The 19,097-nt window shown below is 37.8% G+C and overlaps 1 protein-coding gene across 1 annotated transcript in view; it reads left to right on the plus strand.

The window, feature by feature from the left end:
* Gprk1 (G protein-coupled receptor kinase 1) overlaps nt 1-19,097 on the plus strand; it is a 69,692-nt gene that overhangs the window by 41,004 nt on the left and 9,591 nt on the right. Inside the window, exons 2-4 of the mRNA XM_076318821.1 lie at nt 5,251-5,327; nt 12,844-12,917; nt 13,017-13,118. Of these exons, the coding sequence (XP_076174936.1) occupies nt 5,251-5,327; nt 12,844-12,917; nt 13,017-13,118 (253 nt within the window). The remainder of the gene's footprint in view (nt 1-5,250; nt 5,328-12,843; nt 12,918-13,016; nt 13,119-19,097) is intronic.

Genomic DNA, 19,097 nt, shown 5'->3' on the forward strand with positions numbered 1-19,097 from the left:
GAGACCAAAAATGGATAATCGTTGAAAAAGTCGAAGCTAATATCGTTTCTTCGATGTTTAAAATATGTCTTCTTCTTATATTTATTTATCTTATCGTTGCCTGCAACGATAGTCGATACAAGTGCAGATGACCGTGATCGAAACTAAGCGACTTTACACGGTAACCTGAAACAAGTGTTCCGATTCTAGACTAGAATTTTTAAACAATCAAATCTCGTAACTGAACAAATGTACGTCTCGAGAAGATAACGATTCGTTTATTCTTCGCAGCGAAACCATTTTGGACGTCCCGTTGACGTTTTCGTCGGGACGTTTAGCAGGTGACCGTCGAAACGCTGTCTCTGACTCCGAGTTGCAAACAATGATCGCCGGGACGAATCGAGCGATCTCGTCGTTCGCTAACTCGGTCTAGGCAACTCGTGTTGCTATTCAAACGAGACAAACTTTCCTTAAATCTGGAATTACGACACCGGGTCTAATTGAAGCTATCGTGCACAGCCCCGTGACCGAGATTGTGAAAGTTCTCTGGACAATTATGGCGCGCGAGACTCGAGATTTTCGATAGTGTTTTTAAAACTATACTCGTATTTTCCAACGTTACATCGGCCAATTCCGTTTCACCTCTGTTTCCCTAATTTTCTCCGCAATTTCCGGCAGCTTGTTCAACGAGAAGTCGGTCCAAGCAATTACAATGTCCCCTATCGTAGCAAGCAGTCGGCCCGCCCACGGGGTACATAGCAAATCGTCTGTCGCAAACGTATATTACGCGGAACAAATACACCGATCTCGTAAAACCTGCAGGGTGCCACGACGATGGTCTCCCCCTGCGGAGTTTCTGGCCCGATGGGATCCCTTTCGCCCGCTATAACTCTACCAAGGGCCTGCTCGTGTGACGTGCACGTAACAAATTCTATGGTGTTACGGCGATCGATTAGCTCCACGGAGGGGAAATGGTGGCGTTCGTTGCGGTCAGCTGTAACGTTTCTCTCGGATTTGTAAAACGACGTACTCGAACGTAATACAGATGGATTGCAAACATTTTTTTTTTATAAATATACACGTACAGTAGTTTAGCAAGTACCTTGTTTCGAGTCGTATTTATTCGATACGTTAACGCTGAAACTACCAAAGAGATCGTCATTCGATCCATTTTGGATTTCTTTTTAAAATTACTCAATTATCGTCCGCGTCTGCGATATTCGCTGACATTTATCAAAATGGAAAACTCATTATGGTTTTTAAATTAAATTAATTCGTCTTCTCTCCTTCCACTTTCAACGATACGTAAATACAAAGTCTGGTAGAAATAATGGTTTTAAGAACTGTATTCATCTTGAAAAGTAATCAACGTTTCGTCAACGTAAACGTTGAAACCGAGACCGAAGTGACTTTTCCAGTTTTCTACGAACTTGGAGTACACAGTCTTCGTCTACCTCGTTCGGCGGTTATTTCTCCGGCCTAGGTTCAATATTTGAGTCAAGAAACTTCGAAACTCGGTTCTTCTTGGTTATCGGTTACAGTTAGATAGGCTTAGACTCCATTTTTGAAACTAACTGGTCGAGTCGTGAGCAATCGTCGATTTTCTTACACCAATTTTATCGCGCCTTTGAAAGAAACGTAAGAACACGATTTAAAATATATTCTTTATTATTATATTGGGTTGTTCGGAAAGTAATTTCGTTATCGAAAATGGAGAATATACAATTTAATGAAATGTTTATACACTTAAAAAAAATCGTGTTTCATTTTCACGAAAAAATAAACGAAACGATTTTCCGAACAACCCGATATATAATATTATGCCCCCAGAGCATTTAGGCTGCCCGAGTGGTCATGCGTTGACCCTCTCGTGGCAAGTAGAGTAGTGTCCGCTTTTGTCACAAGCGCTCCGTAGCGAAAGGATTGAAAATGTATCGTGTTCTTAAAAATGGGCGATACGGAGTTGATAAGAGAGCGTTGAGAATGAAACACGTCTAAACGTATTCCTGTGAAAAAATTCGTCTCTTAGGAGAACCGTACACGAGCTCGAACTATTTCCGGGAACGCGTCAAGTGTTTACTTCGCGCTGTAGATAAGAATTAGGGGATCCGGGGAAACTGCATCCAACACCCTCTTCTGCGTTAGAATTTTCGTCTCGTAAGGTTCCAGCGAGAACGATATACCTTCTCGAGAATTGAAATATAAAGTAAAATACAGTAGTTATTACTTTTAACCCTTTGGACTCGGGAGTAGATCCTCGATCTCTACCTAATCAATTCAGTGTACTATTTTCGATCCGGGAAAACTTTGTGATTTTGAATTCAAATTGGAATTTAAATATTATGTTCTTCTAGACTGTAAACGCATCCGTACGAAGTATAAAAAGATATTCCATTCCAGATGAATTTTACAACTTGGAGAATTTTCTCGAGGCGTCGGTGTCTGGTAGCGAACAAGCCTCGAGTGCAAACGATTGATAAACCTCACGACTCCTCCCAATAGAGAGGACAAGGTTTAGAAAGTTTCACGTTTCTGTTTTCGGGGGGTTTCGTAAATTCCGTTACGATCGAAGCTATCGTTATTAGAGCGATATCACGCTACAGCTGCTCCCGACAATCCGATGTACTTAGCCTCTATCGAGAACCGGACAATTGTCCTTTGTTTTTACGAATGGCTAGCTGCTCTGTTCGGAACAAAGATGGTACGATCGTCCATCGAAGAAACATCCTTTCTTATCCGCGTTCATCGATTCTTCGTTACGGATAGGATCACGGCCCGATGTTCCATGCCGGTAACGTAATACTCGTTTTGTAACCTTCCATTGTTTCTCTTCTAATTGTTCCGAAGTTGGCTTAAATAAGTTCACCGCGCGAGCAAACGTTTCACCGAGCGGTCACGGCAATATAACTCGACACTTTCCATCGGTTCGCGATAAGGAAATTCCGAGGTTTCCTCCGCATCCCCTTCCGAGTCGCTTTGATCCGGAATTAGCTTCGTGGCAAAGCTGATTGGTGTATACACGGGCTTTGCCTCGCCCATTCCAAGCTGATCTAGTACACCAAAAACACGGTAAAACCCCGCTTAATACTCCAGATACGTTCTTTGGCGGTAAGTAGGGTCGTTTTAATCTCGCATAAATGGAGGCCGAGGTGAAAACGTAAATACGAATTAAAAGATACCGTAACTCTTACTTAACAATAATTATTATATACAGGCTTGCGTAACGGCTTATTCGCGAACTTACGTAACCGAGATAAAATGTAATACGAATCGCTTGTATTTAACGTATCGGATATTAAGGGTGAAAACGATGGATCTTGGATATTTTTGTTTCCTTGATGTCGGAATCGTTGAAAAACGTAAACTATAGAAACAATCTGAGCAAAAGTTCTACGTTGTTTCGTTACAGTCACTGTATCGATTATATTCGTTACAGTCGTTGCAATCTGAACAGTGTGTCGAACGATACGGTTTCAATCTTGAGATTCCGATACGCGGGTGGTGAGCTTAATTTTGAAATCAATTTAACTCTTACAAAGGTGGCGTTTCGTTGGACCGTTTATCAACACGCGTTACACAATCTCTAAGCAGATCGTGCAAATCGGTGCACCAAAGTGTGCTCACGTTTTCGCAACAATGTCGAATAATAATTTTCGAACCATGGTCGTTTCGTTGTTACATCGAAATTTTCGTCAGGTGAACGGTGTCTCGATACGGTACTATATTTAATAAATTTCTAATTGCCACCGTTTAAACCGTTCTCGTACGCCTTTTGCTCGATAATATTGCTCGCATCGCGAAACACCGAGCATCGTTGAACTTGCACCAACGAACGCGTCGGTTTCGTTACGCAACGTATTGTTGTTTATTCGTGAGCTTTCTACGAGCATCGGTACGATATTAATCTTATCGGTTCGTCATCTCGGGAATATTTATTTAAAAACGCCAGAAGCTCCTTGAATCTCTGTACGACGTTATCTCCGATCGTACACTCCCATGGAATACGCGGCTGTTCGTTTATCCGCGCGGTAATTGTACACAATTTGTCTAATTACCTTATGCTATTTGTCAGAAACGAAACGCGCTCGGAATTTATCATTTGCGGTTTATCGAAACGCTTTCAGGTTAGCCTTCACGCGACAATGTAATTTGTCCGTATACTTCGTCCGGTAACCCTCCATTAACTAACGGGTGACAGTGGGCGCGTTATCCATTAAATAAGACTCAAACGAATGAAATGTACGTACAGTTGAAATTGGATCGTTTCAACGTACCGACCAACGAAACGTGTCATAAAAGACTTCGCGCTCGGTGAAATTTCCATCGCGATGTTTCAAAACGAATATTCGCCAATACGATCCAGAGCGACGCGATAAAATGGATACGAGTAAAATTAGTCATCGATACGGACATTCGTGTGCCGATGAACGATCGGACGATTCGTATCGATAACGAAATCAAAGTAAAGAGTAAAATTCTTCGTGTGTTACCTCCTGTCTGCTAATTACGCGATTCGAGTCCGAACCGACGATGAACGCTTCGAAGCGTTCCTCGAGTCGCACTTACGAAATTGTAATGCCTCTGGCTCGAACGTGATGTCCTTCGCGTAATTATTCAAACGCGTAGCTGTGATTTTAAGAGATTGGAATCCGGATCCGTTCAACCGCGGCTTATAAATATTATCCTCGATAATAATTTCTAATTTGCTCCTGAGCCCCGACAATTCATCTCGGCTTGGATTGTTTCGCGGGAGACCTCGATTCTACCGTCATTGTTCCCTCGGAGATCGAAGCAATCTTAAGATTGTGAAAATATTGCGTGGGAAGGTGAGTCGGTGTAATTGAAATAAATTTGTTTCTTCTAAATAGAACGTTGATTGTAAAAAAAAAAAACGAAAAAAATAGAATCGAGAAAGATCGAAATAGGCGACAATTTCGAAGAAGAAATTATCAACGCTTTGCTCGAAATATATCTAATGGGAGAAAATTACTATTTAGTAAATACACTCGACTGTTTTTTAAGAACCAATATTGATACATCCAACCTACGCGCGATAAGACGCGTTTGGTATCGCTATGAAATAACAGCTCCATCATTAGTTCCGCGAAATTTAACGATTAGAATTGCTCATCGCTATGAATAAAAACGTATACGAGTTGATTTTTCTTCCTTTTTTTTTTATATATATATATATATGTATATATACTTTATATACGTACTCTTATGCAACAGAATTTAATTATTACAATCGCATACTTGTTTTTGTTGCAGTGTGAGAAGCGTAATGCACAAGTATCTGGAAAAGCAGAAGGAAGTTAACTTCGATAAAATATTCAACCAAATGTTTGGTGAGAAATTTTCAAGTATACTTCATCCTTACGTAACAGTGTCGTGAGAATTTCGTTAATTCGAATTAACGCGGGAATAAACAGGACGCTCGATTTATAACGCGCGAAATTTTTGTAACGCGAATCGATTGCAAAATTATTTTCGGATTAACGAAATTGGATTATTAAAAGGTCACGGCAGCGGGATTGTCTTTCCGTCAATTGCTATTATTTACAGAAATATTTACAGTATACTTATATAACGTACTAGTACTTAAATGTGAGAAGTGTACGTTTGAATCTTTGTTAATTGCATTATTTCACTTCAAATACCATTTCCTTAACGATTATCGCTACTTATCGTCATTACAAGAGACTACGTGGACGTCATTATTTATTATTTTCTTACAAAGGCGTCGTACGATTACAAGTATATATAGTGTTTTAAAATTCCTTCACCATTTTGCGATCTAAGGTACCATTTTTGGGATACACTAATCCCTCGACAAAACGCTGCGTTTATCCCTCGATAAAACCTAACAATGAATCGTTCGCACCATTGTTTACGTTCGATTGACCGGCAGCTGTATATTTAAAAACCAGTCAACAATTGTATACTTTCCATTGCATTTTCGATAAATTTCCGAGTAACTTTCGACGATAACTCCAAATGAAAAGTTTCCACCGTATTCTAAATTTTCTTATCTTTCTAATTTTATTCTACTCTATTCCTCGGTAAAGCAATACTTTTGTTACAGTGATATGTAAAAAAACATTACAAGTGTAAAAAGAATGGTATTCAACCAACGAAAGAATTTCGAAGAAAAATGCGTTTGAAGATTATCCGTTTATCGAGACAAGTTGTCAATTGAACAAAATTTCAATAATATCTTTCTAAACAAATAATCGATCGTAATCGGTGATCCCAATTGCAATGACCTTCTCTAGGGTGTACGTAGAACAGTATTTTGATTCAATCGGGCCACAGGTATCAATGTACTGTAATCGTTTTAATAGAAATAAATAAATAAAATAATAATTTAATTGAAATTAATAATTATGTTTTAATTGAATAATCGATTAATAAGTAACATAATTATGTTTCATAATTAATGTTTCGATTGAAATAAATAAATAAAATAATCGAGAGGAAGGAAATGCCCTGTCTTCGTTACCATGTGCAGTACGAGTACGCACGAACGACGTTGTTACAATTACGTGAAAGTGTGGAACGATGATTTTTTTTAAAAAATACGTATCAATCGTCCGGGAACGTAATTCGAAGCAGTCTCGAGCGATTCGAACTTTCATACCGCGGTAGGAATAAAAATACTCCACTTTGAGAATAAAGTAACTTTTACAATACCAGGGAAAAATCAATGCCCGTGATAAATTTTTCGCACTTTTATCGTACGGACTATTTCTTGTTCCTCTATGTATAGTTGATCTGCAAATATCTCCGCTTTTCAAGCGTAATTATAGCCTCGCAACGGTAGCCATCCGACGGTAAAGTGAATTGAAAATCAATTTTGTAACGCTCACTGAACTGTACGCTAATTAACTGACGAAACGCGTTTATTTTCATTTATTAAGATAATAAGTACCGATCATCGATCTCGTATACGCGAAACGATACGAATTTTGCAACGAAAGTCGAATTCTTTGAGAATCGTGTTTTCATCGTTCTCGGTGAATTATTTCTGCGATACGGTGCAATTAATTTTCATCGCGAAGCACAAAAGGCAACGGTATTAAATACGACAAAGTTGCGGAAATTTTACTTCAATCGTCGGTGAAAAATCTACCCGTGAAATAATTTTAATATTCTTGCGCAATGAAATTCTATGAGAAACATGTTACGTAATATTTTTCTATCTGGAATTAACCGTACTCTAAAATTTCGATACATTTCAAGGATTCTAACGACGAATAGGTGAATTTTTGTTTCAAATTTTGTTGTTAATTACCGTATTACAGAAATTATAAAAAGTTTATGTTATTAGCTGCGGGTTATGAAAGGAATAACTTGGATTCTTGGGAAAATATTAAGAAGAGAAATAATAATTCCAAGTAAAGTTCCTGTTTTTTGTTTACAATATTGTCATTTTGAATTTAATTCGAAATAATAAAACCGTTTTATAAAATGCTAGCGAAAGATAATAATTTGGAGAATTTATTTTAACAATTTGGCTTAGATGCAAATTTTACATTAATAACGAAGACAAGTGCAATAAATAAGCCAAATTTTTCATTTTTATCGTCACGAAACTTGTATTCACAAAGGACGCAAACTGGATCAAGCGATTTTAAATTACAAAACATTTCTTCAGGGTCGACTCTATGAATTAAAACAATGAAAAGAGAATATGTGTCTAGTGACGTCTTGTTCCTTAATTACAATTTGTTTTTTTATTCCCGTTGTATCTCTATGTAGTCGTGTCAGATCTTGAACTTGTATTTCGCTCTTCTGCTCTTAATTAAAAAACATAGAGCCTTTTCACTCGGACGACAAACGGAGTAATTCAGTGCGCTATAAATATTTCAAAATGGTGCTTTGTGAAATTTGTATGCAAATGTTAGAAAAGTAGGCTGATAAATAAAAACAGAAGAGTCGATTAAACAGTTACGAATCAATAATAAACGAGATGTAAAGAAGCTTGACGAAACTTACAATTTACAAACAAAATCTACACAAGAATAACGATATTTTAATTTTTCTCAAAGAAATTTATATTTCCATCTAATTTTGAGAAGAAAAAAAAAGAAAATACTTATATGAAATATTTCTTCGTAATTTACAGAAGGAACAATAGATAACGTAGAATTCTTTTTAAGGATTTGTTTAATATTTAAATAAATTCTTCAGCAGTACCAACGTCAACTCTTTTATTAAGCGAAACTGTACCATACTTTTATAAACCGAGCTAATTGTTTCCAAATGTTTTCTATTATATTTAGACGTTTGCTTTTCAACGAACTATCCAAGAATACAAAAATTTATGTGCCATTCCATTAGAAAAAATGTGACGACAACGCGTGGGTGAGCCCCCCTCCCCTCCCCCTCCATCTGGAAGAAGCTACCTTGATGGTAGCTCAACACCGATACCACATGTGACGCATAAAGTGCCTAAATGACCCACCGAATTTAAAACGAAAAAAGATTGTATCGCTATCGTCCATAACTTCCTCGAATGTCGTTTGAAAATCTTGGCGCGTGTCACTGTGCCGCACAATTACGAACGAGGAATATATTTCCCTTTAAAAAAGAATCAAAGTGCCTTTTGGAAGAAAGTAATAACGTTCAACGTATGCTTAACCGATCGAGTCAATTTTCTATCTCTGGCCAATCTTCGCTAGAATTCAATTTCCATTATTAGAAGCACGTAATGATTAAATATTGCATAATACGATCGAGTTGGACTAGTACGTCATGACAGTAACAGAGATGGTTAGAATTTTACTCGAAGAACGTTATTTATTTACAATGTTCATTCGATCGATAGTTTCTCCGATAAGCTTCTATTTGTTCAGTGTAACGTGTCGTTTGATTGTACAACTCGGCCTGTAACATTTTTTTCCCATCTCGATATATGTGTACTAGGTTGTTCGATAAGTTTTGTTGTTTTTCCATTGTATTTTTTTTTTTTTTTTTTTTTTTTGTGAAAATGAAACACGATTTTTTTAGAGTGTATAAACATTTTATTAAATTATACATTCTCCATTTTGGAAAACGAGATGACTTTACGAACAACCCAATAAAAAAAAATACTACGATACTTCAACTTTTGAACAACTGTAAATAAACGAACGAGTCGACGGATCTACACGAAACTTCACACATACTCGTCAAACGGTAGTACCATATTTAGAAAAATAAAACGAACCTAATGGCGTAATTTCTCACCGAACGACGAAACTTATCGAGCTTATTTCACTGGAGATCACCGATGACCCTCGGTGGTCTTAGAATGATTAAATCGTCCAGAACGATCACTTGTAACGAGGGCAAATAAATGGGGCATAATCTTTTTAAATGAAAGGATAAGCGAAATGTTTGGATTCCAGGGGGTGGGCAAGAAACCGAGCCTTGGGTCGGGTTGGAAAGTAATCGGGTCGGCTCGGGTCCTGAAAGTATCTCGGGATATAAATACACCGGGATACGCAAACTTTCGGGTAACTGAAGCTCGTTCCGAGATCGGTTTTGTTTAGTACAACCAGATACGATGAATTTTCAAGCTTTCCAGTGATTTCGTACACCTCGAGTCTAAATTGAGAGTATCAATTCTATTTGTATAAATTTCAAATTCAATCTAACGAATCTTTTCGAAGTTATTCAACTTAATGATTCAATTTGTCAACGTAGAGAAATATACAGGTTCCTTGGACTTCGATCGAGATAGAGAGATTTGTCAGAAGATCTTACATCCAGATGAACATCAACGTTGTGCTTAGAAACGTTGTACCGGAGAAATGTACAGATTCGTTTGATTTCGATCGAGACAGAGAAATTTGTCAGAAGATCTTACAACCAAAAGAACATTAACGTTGTACTGGAGAAACGTACAGATTCTTTTGATTTCGATCGAGATAGAGAAATTTGTCAGAAGATCTTACATTTAGAAGAACATCAACGTTGTGCTTAGAAACCTTATACTGGAGAAATGTAGAAATTCGTTTGATTTTGATCGAGTTAGAGAAATTTTTCAGAAGATCTTACATCCAGAGGAACGTTAAAATGATAAATTTTGACGAAAGAACAATTGTATTTTAAACTCGATTTTTTATATTAGAAGCAACGACGAAGCGTTACCTTTCTGTTCCCGCCACACAAGTTACCAGTGAACATTTACACCGCTGCTCAAAAAGTTTGGAGCAGCTTTCGATCTTCAAAATAAACGAACCTCTTTTCGTACATGCGCAAACGTTTCACTATTTATTTATGTGTTTATATTGGAGTAAACACCTACCCTGAAAACGTACGATGTCTAAAAAAAAAAATACTGAAAGTGACCTTCAGATCTAAAAGACTAATGCCACTTTAAAGAAAAAAATTATACATCGCGAACGATGTATTCTTTTTTTTTTATTTTTTTTTTTTTATTACCGAACCATCATCGAGACTTTTTGCGACATCTTCACCGATCAGTGAGAAATTAACTCGCAACAGGTTACACGGGTCACCCTCTATAGTACAGCCGGGTATTTAAAGTATTGGAAAGTTTATTGATCGTTGGTCATTTAAGTAGATGGTCTTGTAATTTAGACCTCAGAACGAAGCCTCTTTCGCGACTCTGTCCCTCCCTGGACATTATATTGGATTTTTATTCTAATTGCACGGGTTGTCCAATGAATCGTGTTGCAATCGGTGAGGAAACAATTCCTTGTAAACGAAAAAATTAAATAAAAAATGTAGAATAATTAATGCCTTGCGTAATTTTCGAGGAAAACGACTTCCAATATAATATTATACTACAGTCGTTCGACTAGACATCGGTCGACTTTTATTTACGGCCGTGTTTAAACGATTGTTTACGCCGAGGATACAGCAAATCGTGAACTATGAAAAGAAAAAGTTATTTTTGTATTCGAAGAACTTCAAAACCGAAACATTGTATTAAAATTTAGCGAATTTACGTTCGGTTGACTTTGCGGTACAATAGTTTACGTTCGAAGTTATTTTTCTCGAAAACTACGCGAACAAGAAAAGAAAATGTTATTCTATATTTTTTACTAATTTTTTTGTACACAATATCATTTCCTCGCTGATTGTAACAAGATTTGTTTTAATTACTAGGCACCGTACGGTATTCCTGTACCATGGTAATGGGGACAAAGTGAAGGAAGTTGATTTTCTCTTGAAAGCTTTCGATAGAACTGCTCCAAGCATTTTGAACATCGAGTAGTGAACACGTGTCGACACACTGTAACCAGAACCGACGTTACATGGAAGCAAACAATGCATGCCCTACATTGGGAAAAAGGCAAATTTTTTTAAACGAGTAAGAAAAACTCGATTATCGTATATAAGTGTAGCTTTCCATGCAAAATGATAAAGTACGAAGAGATAAAATTATTAACAAGTTTTTCCTAGTTTAAAAGCGAGGAAAGTAAATTTCAAAGAAAACTGTATCTATGCTTGACAGTAATTTGTGTAATAATATTGTTACGCAACCAAACGTTATTATACATTGTTCGATACACGTGGCTTTACACATCACGAAACTCGAGTTGCATTTATTACTTGCCAACCTATAGAGAAAGAAAGTATTGCAATTGAGAAACATTCCGAAACAATTTTTTTCCCCCTTGTTAAAAGTATTTTTAATACTTTCTGTAAAAAGTTGCATCGGTGCACCGGTAACTCTATCGCCTAGCCAGAACTGTCCAAATAATGCGCACAATCTATAGATACAGTAACTCCTCGATAAATAGTCGCGTTGTCCCTCCATAAAACGTATCGAGTCCTTAACGCTGTTCACAAATACGAACTGAAACTTGTATATCTCTCATTCTACATCACCGAGAGTATGGTTAACATATCGGCGAGATTTTCACCATAAAAACGAGACCAAACACGACCGTGTTCGGACTATTTTTAATTTCCACGTAGTTAGACATAAAAAATAATTCGTATATAACGTATAAGCGAAAACAGTTCGAATAGAACCTGGTTTCGTCTCATTTTAGAACCTCTTCTATAATACTCTCACGAAGATACAACGATAAGTATAAAAATTGTTCATTTGCGTTAATGTTGCCACACCGATACGCGCGCAACATCCCTTTGAACCCTCTCTCTCTCTCTCTTTCTCTCGTGGCGTATCTCGTCCGCTCTCCTCATCGTACAGTTTACACGTAACCGAGTCTTGGCTCGAGATACAAAAGATCGATTCCAGGAATAAATTCGCTACCATCCCTCCTTAAGAAACTCCCAATTCGCTACCACTCCTCTCTAAGAAACTTCCAATTCTCTACCATCCCTCTTTAAAGAAACTCCCAATTCGCTACCACCACTCTTTAAGAAAGTCCCAATTCGCTACCACTCCTCTTTAAGAAAGTCCCAATTCGCTACCACCCCTCCTTAAGAAACTCTCAATTCGCTACCACTCCCCTTTGAGAAACTTCCAATTCTCTACCATCCCTCTCTAAGAAACTCCCAATTTGCTACCACCCCTCTTTTAGAAACTTCCAATTCTCTACCATCCCTCTCGAAGAAACTCCCAATTTGCTACCACCCCTTTTTAAGAAACTTCCAATTCACTACCAACCCTCCTTAAGAAACTCCCAATTTGCTACCACCCCTCTTTAAGAAACTTCCAATTCGCTACCACCCCTCCTTAAGAAACTCCGCACGGTCCCGTCGGTGTGCCTCTTATCGAGGGATTACCGTAACACGGAAATCACTCCGAACTAGTAAAACGTTAATCGTTCGTTTGAACTATTTTCGAACGAAACCGTGTCAATTACAAGATCAAATCGCGCGAGGCTCGACCGATTGAAGCATGCATTGTTTTTTTCTCTCATTTTGTACTTTCAGGTTACCTCTTATTCAAAGACTTCTGCGAGAATGTGGCCGAGGAGCCGATTCCGCAACTTAGGTTTTACGAAGAGGTTCGTGTTAACCCGTATACAAACTAGTTAATCTCCAGTAGCGTGGTGACACGCAACGCCATCCAACTCCATAAGGAATTTCTCATTTATGCATTGTAGATCAAGGCGTACGAGAAGGTCGAGTGCCCGGTGGAGAGGAGACAGCTCGCCAGAGAGATCTATGACAATTTCATCATGAAGGAGCTACTAGCACACACCCATGTGAGTATATTTCATTGAGAATTGTATTCTTGGTATTTCACGGAACGAACGCATCGGTCACTGCGCTGCATAGGTGGTGGGAAGACAACGATGCGAAAAGTTCACCGTGCTGAAAGCTTTCCGTTGTACCGCGCGTACACGGTATCGAATAAATGTTTTTTATACTTAATTTCGTCGTATTTCTCGCGATCGCTTTCGTGTTCCCATAGAACCGATAGTCGAAGCTAGCGGTACCGAACATTTGCCCGTACCACCCCGTTTGAAAAATCACGACCTTCGGGTACACCTTCTCGAACGTTTTCCACGTAAATCTTCATTAAGGAGAAGAAAAGCGAACCTCGAGCCTTTCCCTCTTTTATCTCTTAACACGTGAAAAGCGCTAAAAATCGTTTCTCCGGCACAAAAAAGCCGTGTGAAAGCTTGAACCCTTCCTTGCCTTCACCTTCTCCATGAATGCTTGAATAAGGTTTAGAATAGGTCTTTTCGTAGCGTACGAGGGCTTCTAATCTCTGGCCCTCGACGTCTACAGAGGCGGAACTATTTCCGTGGCTTTTTCACGCGACTTTTTCCCCGGTTGGCTCACCCCTAATTTTAGCTTCGCGTTCAATCGCTCTCGAGCCACAGTTTTCTACTTGGACGCGGTAAAGAGTCTTCTTTGTTGGTAAAAGTTTACATGACAATAAATATAAGAACGGAGACCCTGTGGCTTGTTAAACTCGAAAACGTTCGATTTTTATCACTCGAGGTAGGGAGGGAGGAAACCGTCTCCGAAATAGTGAAACGAAATAGCGAACGAGTGTAAAGAATTTTGCACGAAGACACGATAAATTAGGTACGAATCACGCTTAACGTACTTTAGAATTTCTATTTACACAAAGAACACGTGTTGAGTAATTGTACCAACGATTACAAATAATTGTGTCACATTTAGCCTCAATCTTAACAACGAAGTAACCGAATAAAGGAAAATGTAATTTCAACGACAAATGGTTGAATCGAATTGTATGTAATTATCAGAAAATAATAATAAACTAGAAGAAAGATGTAAATTTTACTTGAAAACGTTCTCGAGCGATTCGAAAAGTATATCAACGATTAAACGGTATGGACTCGGTAATGGTCGTAAAAAAAGGGCGAGAGCATCAGCCAGGTGTTCGTTTATTAAAAAATTCACGGCCAAGAAAGATACGGCAAAAGAGTTTCAAGTAATTGGCATTGAAATAGCATAGCTTTGTCGCGTCGTAAAGCATAACTTGTCACATAATTCGTTAGATCACGTGTTACAATTTGTCCCGGAAATATTACCCGATAATAAAAATCCTTTTAAAGTATCGCTCCAAGTATCGTTGAAACTAATCGTTCGGTGGTTATTTTGCACAATTTACGTGGACAATTTCGAAATTAATTCACGATTTAGTTTATCGACCAAACTAGAAGATACGTTTAAAGACTTCTGGAAGTTCGTGCAGGTACACACGCTGAATTTTCAAGTAACTATGATTCGGAATTTATAGCGATAAAATCTTTTGTTGATCCCCAGATTTTATGCACGGTACATGACCAAGATAAAATTAATGGTGGTATTCTTCGCTGTTCCATATGCATATCTCGCTGGAAACTTAACCGACATGGGATAAATTCGATCGGATAATTTGTCGCTGGCAGAATGTCTTTGGCATAAATTTGCATTCGAGGGTATAATGGGCAATTATTTCTGTTACCTGGTGCCATCGCGCCATTTGCAAAACCAACTCCCGATACGTTGCGTCACGGAGTAACTTTAACATCCACAAATGGTATTATCTTCCGATAAGTCACCGATTCCATTGGTGGTACATCAATTTGTTATTATCGACATTTTAAGAGCATAGCAGAGACCAACGCCGTGTCGCGCTAATTTCTAACGTGGATATTTCATAATTAACATCTCGATGAACCGTTAAAAGCTAAATGTTGCAAAATGGTCTCAATGATAAATCAAATCAATTTGTTTGTTTCTCTTGTACCGATAATTTTACGAGAATACTTTAACGCGAGATAAAATTCTAGTATGTTCAGTTTTGGAAATATATTAATAATTAACGAATTAGCCATATTTATCGAGTTTAATAGCATCGATTGCCGATTATATTCAACGTGTTGATTACATAGTAGTAATTAGGTACACCGAAATGGTAATAATACATTTATTAACTACAATTCAATTATTACAAGAGTTCCAGGTACTGTTTCTTCTAAATTGAAGAAGATACTTTTTTTGGTATAGTTGTATAGTTCGTTGACTTTTTTAGATGAAAATAAGGCTATAAAGTTGTTAGGAATCTTTCTATAAGGGAATTTGAACATATTTCAAACCTAATCTGTATGAAACTAATGTACAGTAGTTATCAGCTACTTAACATCGCTACATATTTTAGGAAACAAAATCATTTAATTTCATAAATTTTCGACAATTATTCCCCTGATGTGAAACGTCACGAGTCACGTTTTCCTATTGTCCAATCGAGCTCAAATTTTTTACCTGGTCCCTCTTTTTATAAAATAAGAAAATCAAAAAACAAATATCGATTATCTGTAACTACAGAGATAAGTCTAAGAAAACAGTTTGAAAAAGCTATTGTGATCAATTGCGACCTTCGTGTCTGAAGGGTTATTAAAAGATCGTTTACATACCAGTGGATAAAAATATTGACCAAGCGGATGAATAATTTTAGTAAACCAAATTGAGTAATCTTACTTGCAAAACTTGTAGGCCCGTGTAACACATATTTCCATTATACCGATCGAGTTAAGGTCTTTCTATCACTTGTTTACGTATTGGAACAATTTTGGATTATAAGACCAAAAATGTCAAGGTCGAAAGAAAAAGGACCATTCCGATAGAGACTCGTGTACCATGAATACATTACCTTTCTCCCGTACAAAATCTACCGCACGAGATTCAGATTTAGAGTCGAAGAAAAATACATGTAAGTAAGATTAGTCATTAACCTTTTGACGACAACGAACGACGCACGAGAAAAGTTAAACCGTGGCGCACGCAAAAATAAAAGCGCGAATGGTACCATTATGCAGTAGAATTCCAGAAATTTTATTTCACGTGTCTCTGTGTCGGAAATGGCGAACCGTTTTGCGATATTGTGGCAAAAATGAATCGAAAATCTATCAAAAATGTCGAGTAACGTTTAATTCGCGAACATTGAGAATTAGACGGAAATAAATATCTTCTTAATTTTTACGTATATGTAGAGTTGATACCGAAGAAAGGTATGCAATATATCTTGTTCAATATTGCGAATACCGCGTTTAATTTTTTGTTCATTTCTTTAAACTTTTGAAGAAAATAACCAATATTTCACTCTCGTACAATTTTCTTAGCTTAAACTGGAGCTGCTGGAACCCAGTGTGAAAACAATTGCGTAGCTCAAAGGATTAACTGGCGGTGCATAGTGTCGCTAAATTTAGCATAGTATGGTGCGCTACTAGTACTCGACCAAACATCATGATTTTAAGAGACCTATGAATTTGTCCGAAAATAGTTTGAATTTATATTCATTTGCAAAAATGCCACGGATATTCACCACCAAAGCTGTATTCACACGTAAGATATTGTGATTCAACGATCCGTTACGCGATATTCCATACTTCTCCCTTTGCCCTTGATAATTATCTATGTCCACGCATTCTCGAAGGTTTGCATCACTATTATCAACATCATCGATCGTAATATAACGTCAACTGCGAAATTATTTTCACAATCTTCAATACCGTCTTTATCACTTCCGGTATCAAAAGTTTCACAACTTGTGTCTTTCTTTCTCGTAGCTAACATTGACGAAAGAACGAGACGAAAAGTTTCTCAAAGTTTTCCTCTGTTATTGCAAATAAAATAAAACTCACTACACGTGCAAGTAATTCCCGCTTTCGAGTGATGATTTTTACCCCGGATTCGAGTAATAAGAAAAAATCATCCGTCTCCTTTTTATATCGATATTTTTGTTTCTTGATCTCCGTTCGAGATAAAGAATCGCTACCTACCCCGTTATCAAGTAAAATGGTCCCGATTTTGTTACTTGGAATTGGTAATAACAGTAAGTCCACAACTTACGTTGTTAATTCGATCCAACGAAGAAAAGAAAATTCTACCCAAAGTGACCTCTCTTCGAGATAAAGAATCGCTACCAACCCCGTTATCAAGTAAAATGGTCCCGATTTTGTTACTTGGAAGTGGTATCAGCAGTAAGTCCACAACTTACATTGTTAATTCGATCCAACGAAGAAAAGAAAATTGTATCCAAAGCGACATCCATTCGAGATAAAGAATCGTTACCTACCCCGTTATCAAGTAAAATGGTCCCGATTTTGTTACTTGGAATTGGTAAGAACGGTAAGTCCACAACTGACATTGTTAATTCGATCCAACGAAGAAAAGAAAATTGTATCCAAAGCGACATCCATTCGAGATAAAGAATCGTTACCTACCCCGGTATCAAGTAAAATGGTCCCGATTTTGTTACTTGGAATTGGTAAGAACGGTAAGTCCACAACTGACATTGTTAATTCGATCCAACGAAGAAAAGAAAATTCTATCCAAAGTGACCTCTATTCGAGATAAAGAATCGCTACCTACCCCGTTATCGAGTAAATCGGTGATCCTAATTTTGTTACTTGGATGTGGTAACAACAGTAAGTCCACAACTTACACGGTTAATTCGATCTAACGAAGAAAAGAAAATTGTATCCAGGTTAAGAAGAACGCGACGCTATCGGTAAAGCAAACGTAAACAATATCGATTAATGTTTCTTTATTCGCAAGCCTTTCGAAGTCTCGTTAAAACGACTGACCCAGTACGACGCCCAATTCCCTTTAGAAGTAATATTTCTTTCTCTCTGTAATAAATTTCGTACGGAATCTGAATTTCAAACGCGAATTAAAGTTATATAAATCTATACGTATATTTCCTTGTGAAAAAAAAAAGAGAAAAAAAATTTATTTAACATTTGAACACGCACACACACGTGTATAAAATATGTACAAGGATATACCGAAACGAGGGCAAAACCGTGTTTCTACGAATCGGCGTAATTCGAGACCGTGTAGCTCGAGGACTCATTGTGCCGTAGTACGTAATTCAATTTAATGACTCGGAACGTGGCAAATTTCGTGTTACTTCAGGTAATCGAGGCGCATTTCCATTTTACCAAGACCTCGATGTCCCCAAGGTCTTAAATGTTCTTTGAAAAGTTAAATTCGTGGTTAATGCGCAACGAACGTTACCCGCGCGTAATTTTTTCCCGTTTCATTTGAAAATTCATCGCGAAACCGTGTTAATCGAAGGTATTTCGAAATAATTCTGCCACGGTCGGAAAATTACTGGAAAATCGAACAACGTACCCGGAGTGAAATCTTCGTTGTCCCTGCGTTGCGTTTCATCGCGGATATTTAACGATGACGTTTCTCGAAACGATCGAAACGTTCACGAGACGAAGATCGTTGCGTAAATGAAACGAACGATATCGACGACGACGAATTAGAGGATTCTACGCTTTCGAAGCATTCGCGATTCTTGGAAAAAACGCTCGGGAGATTTGTGTATCGTTCGCATAATGTTCGAGTTTACTACCGAAATAACTACCCGTACCTCACACTCTGAACTAACTTTACGCGAGTAGATGTGAAATAATAAACATCGGTTGCACGTAATGTACAAAAATATAACTTTATTCTTAAACACGTGATAAGAGTGAGTGGCTGTAACGGTGTGCGTTATAAGTGTGTTTGACAAGAGCCACCGGAGTGCGAGTGTTCGAGATTAACTTTATGGATGTTTGATTTTATCTGTTTTGTGGCGCGCGGGCGCGCGCGTTTTGCGAAACGCTAACAATGAATTTTTCCTATCGACTGGTTTTTCGCTGCGATGGAAATGGGAAGTGTGTCACGAGTGATCGGTTGTGTTTACGTGCGCGAGGATTGCCACG

Source organism: Ptiloglossa arizonensis, chromosome 1 (assembly GCF_051014685.1).
Source record: "Ptiloglossa arizonensis isolate GNS036 chromosome 1, iyPtiAriz1_principal, whole genome shotgun sequence".
Lineage (NCBI taxonomy): Eukaryota > Metazoa > Arthropoda > Insecta > Hymenoptera > Colletidae > Ptiloglossa > Ptiloglossa arizonensis.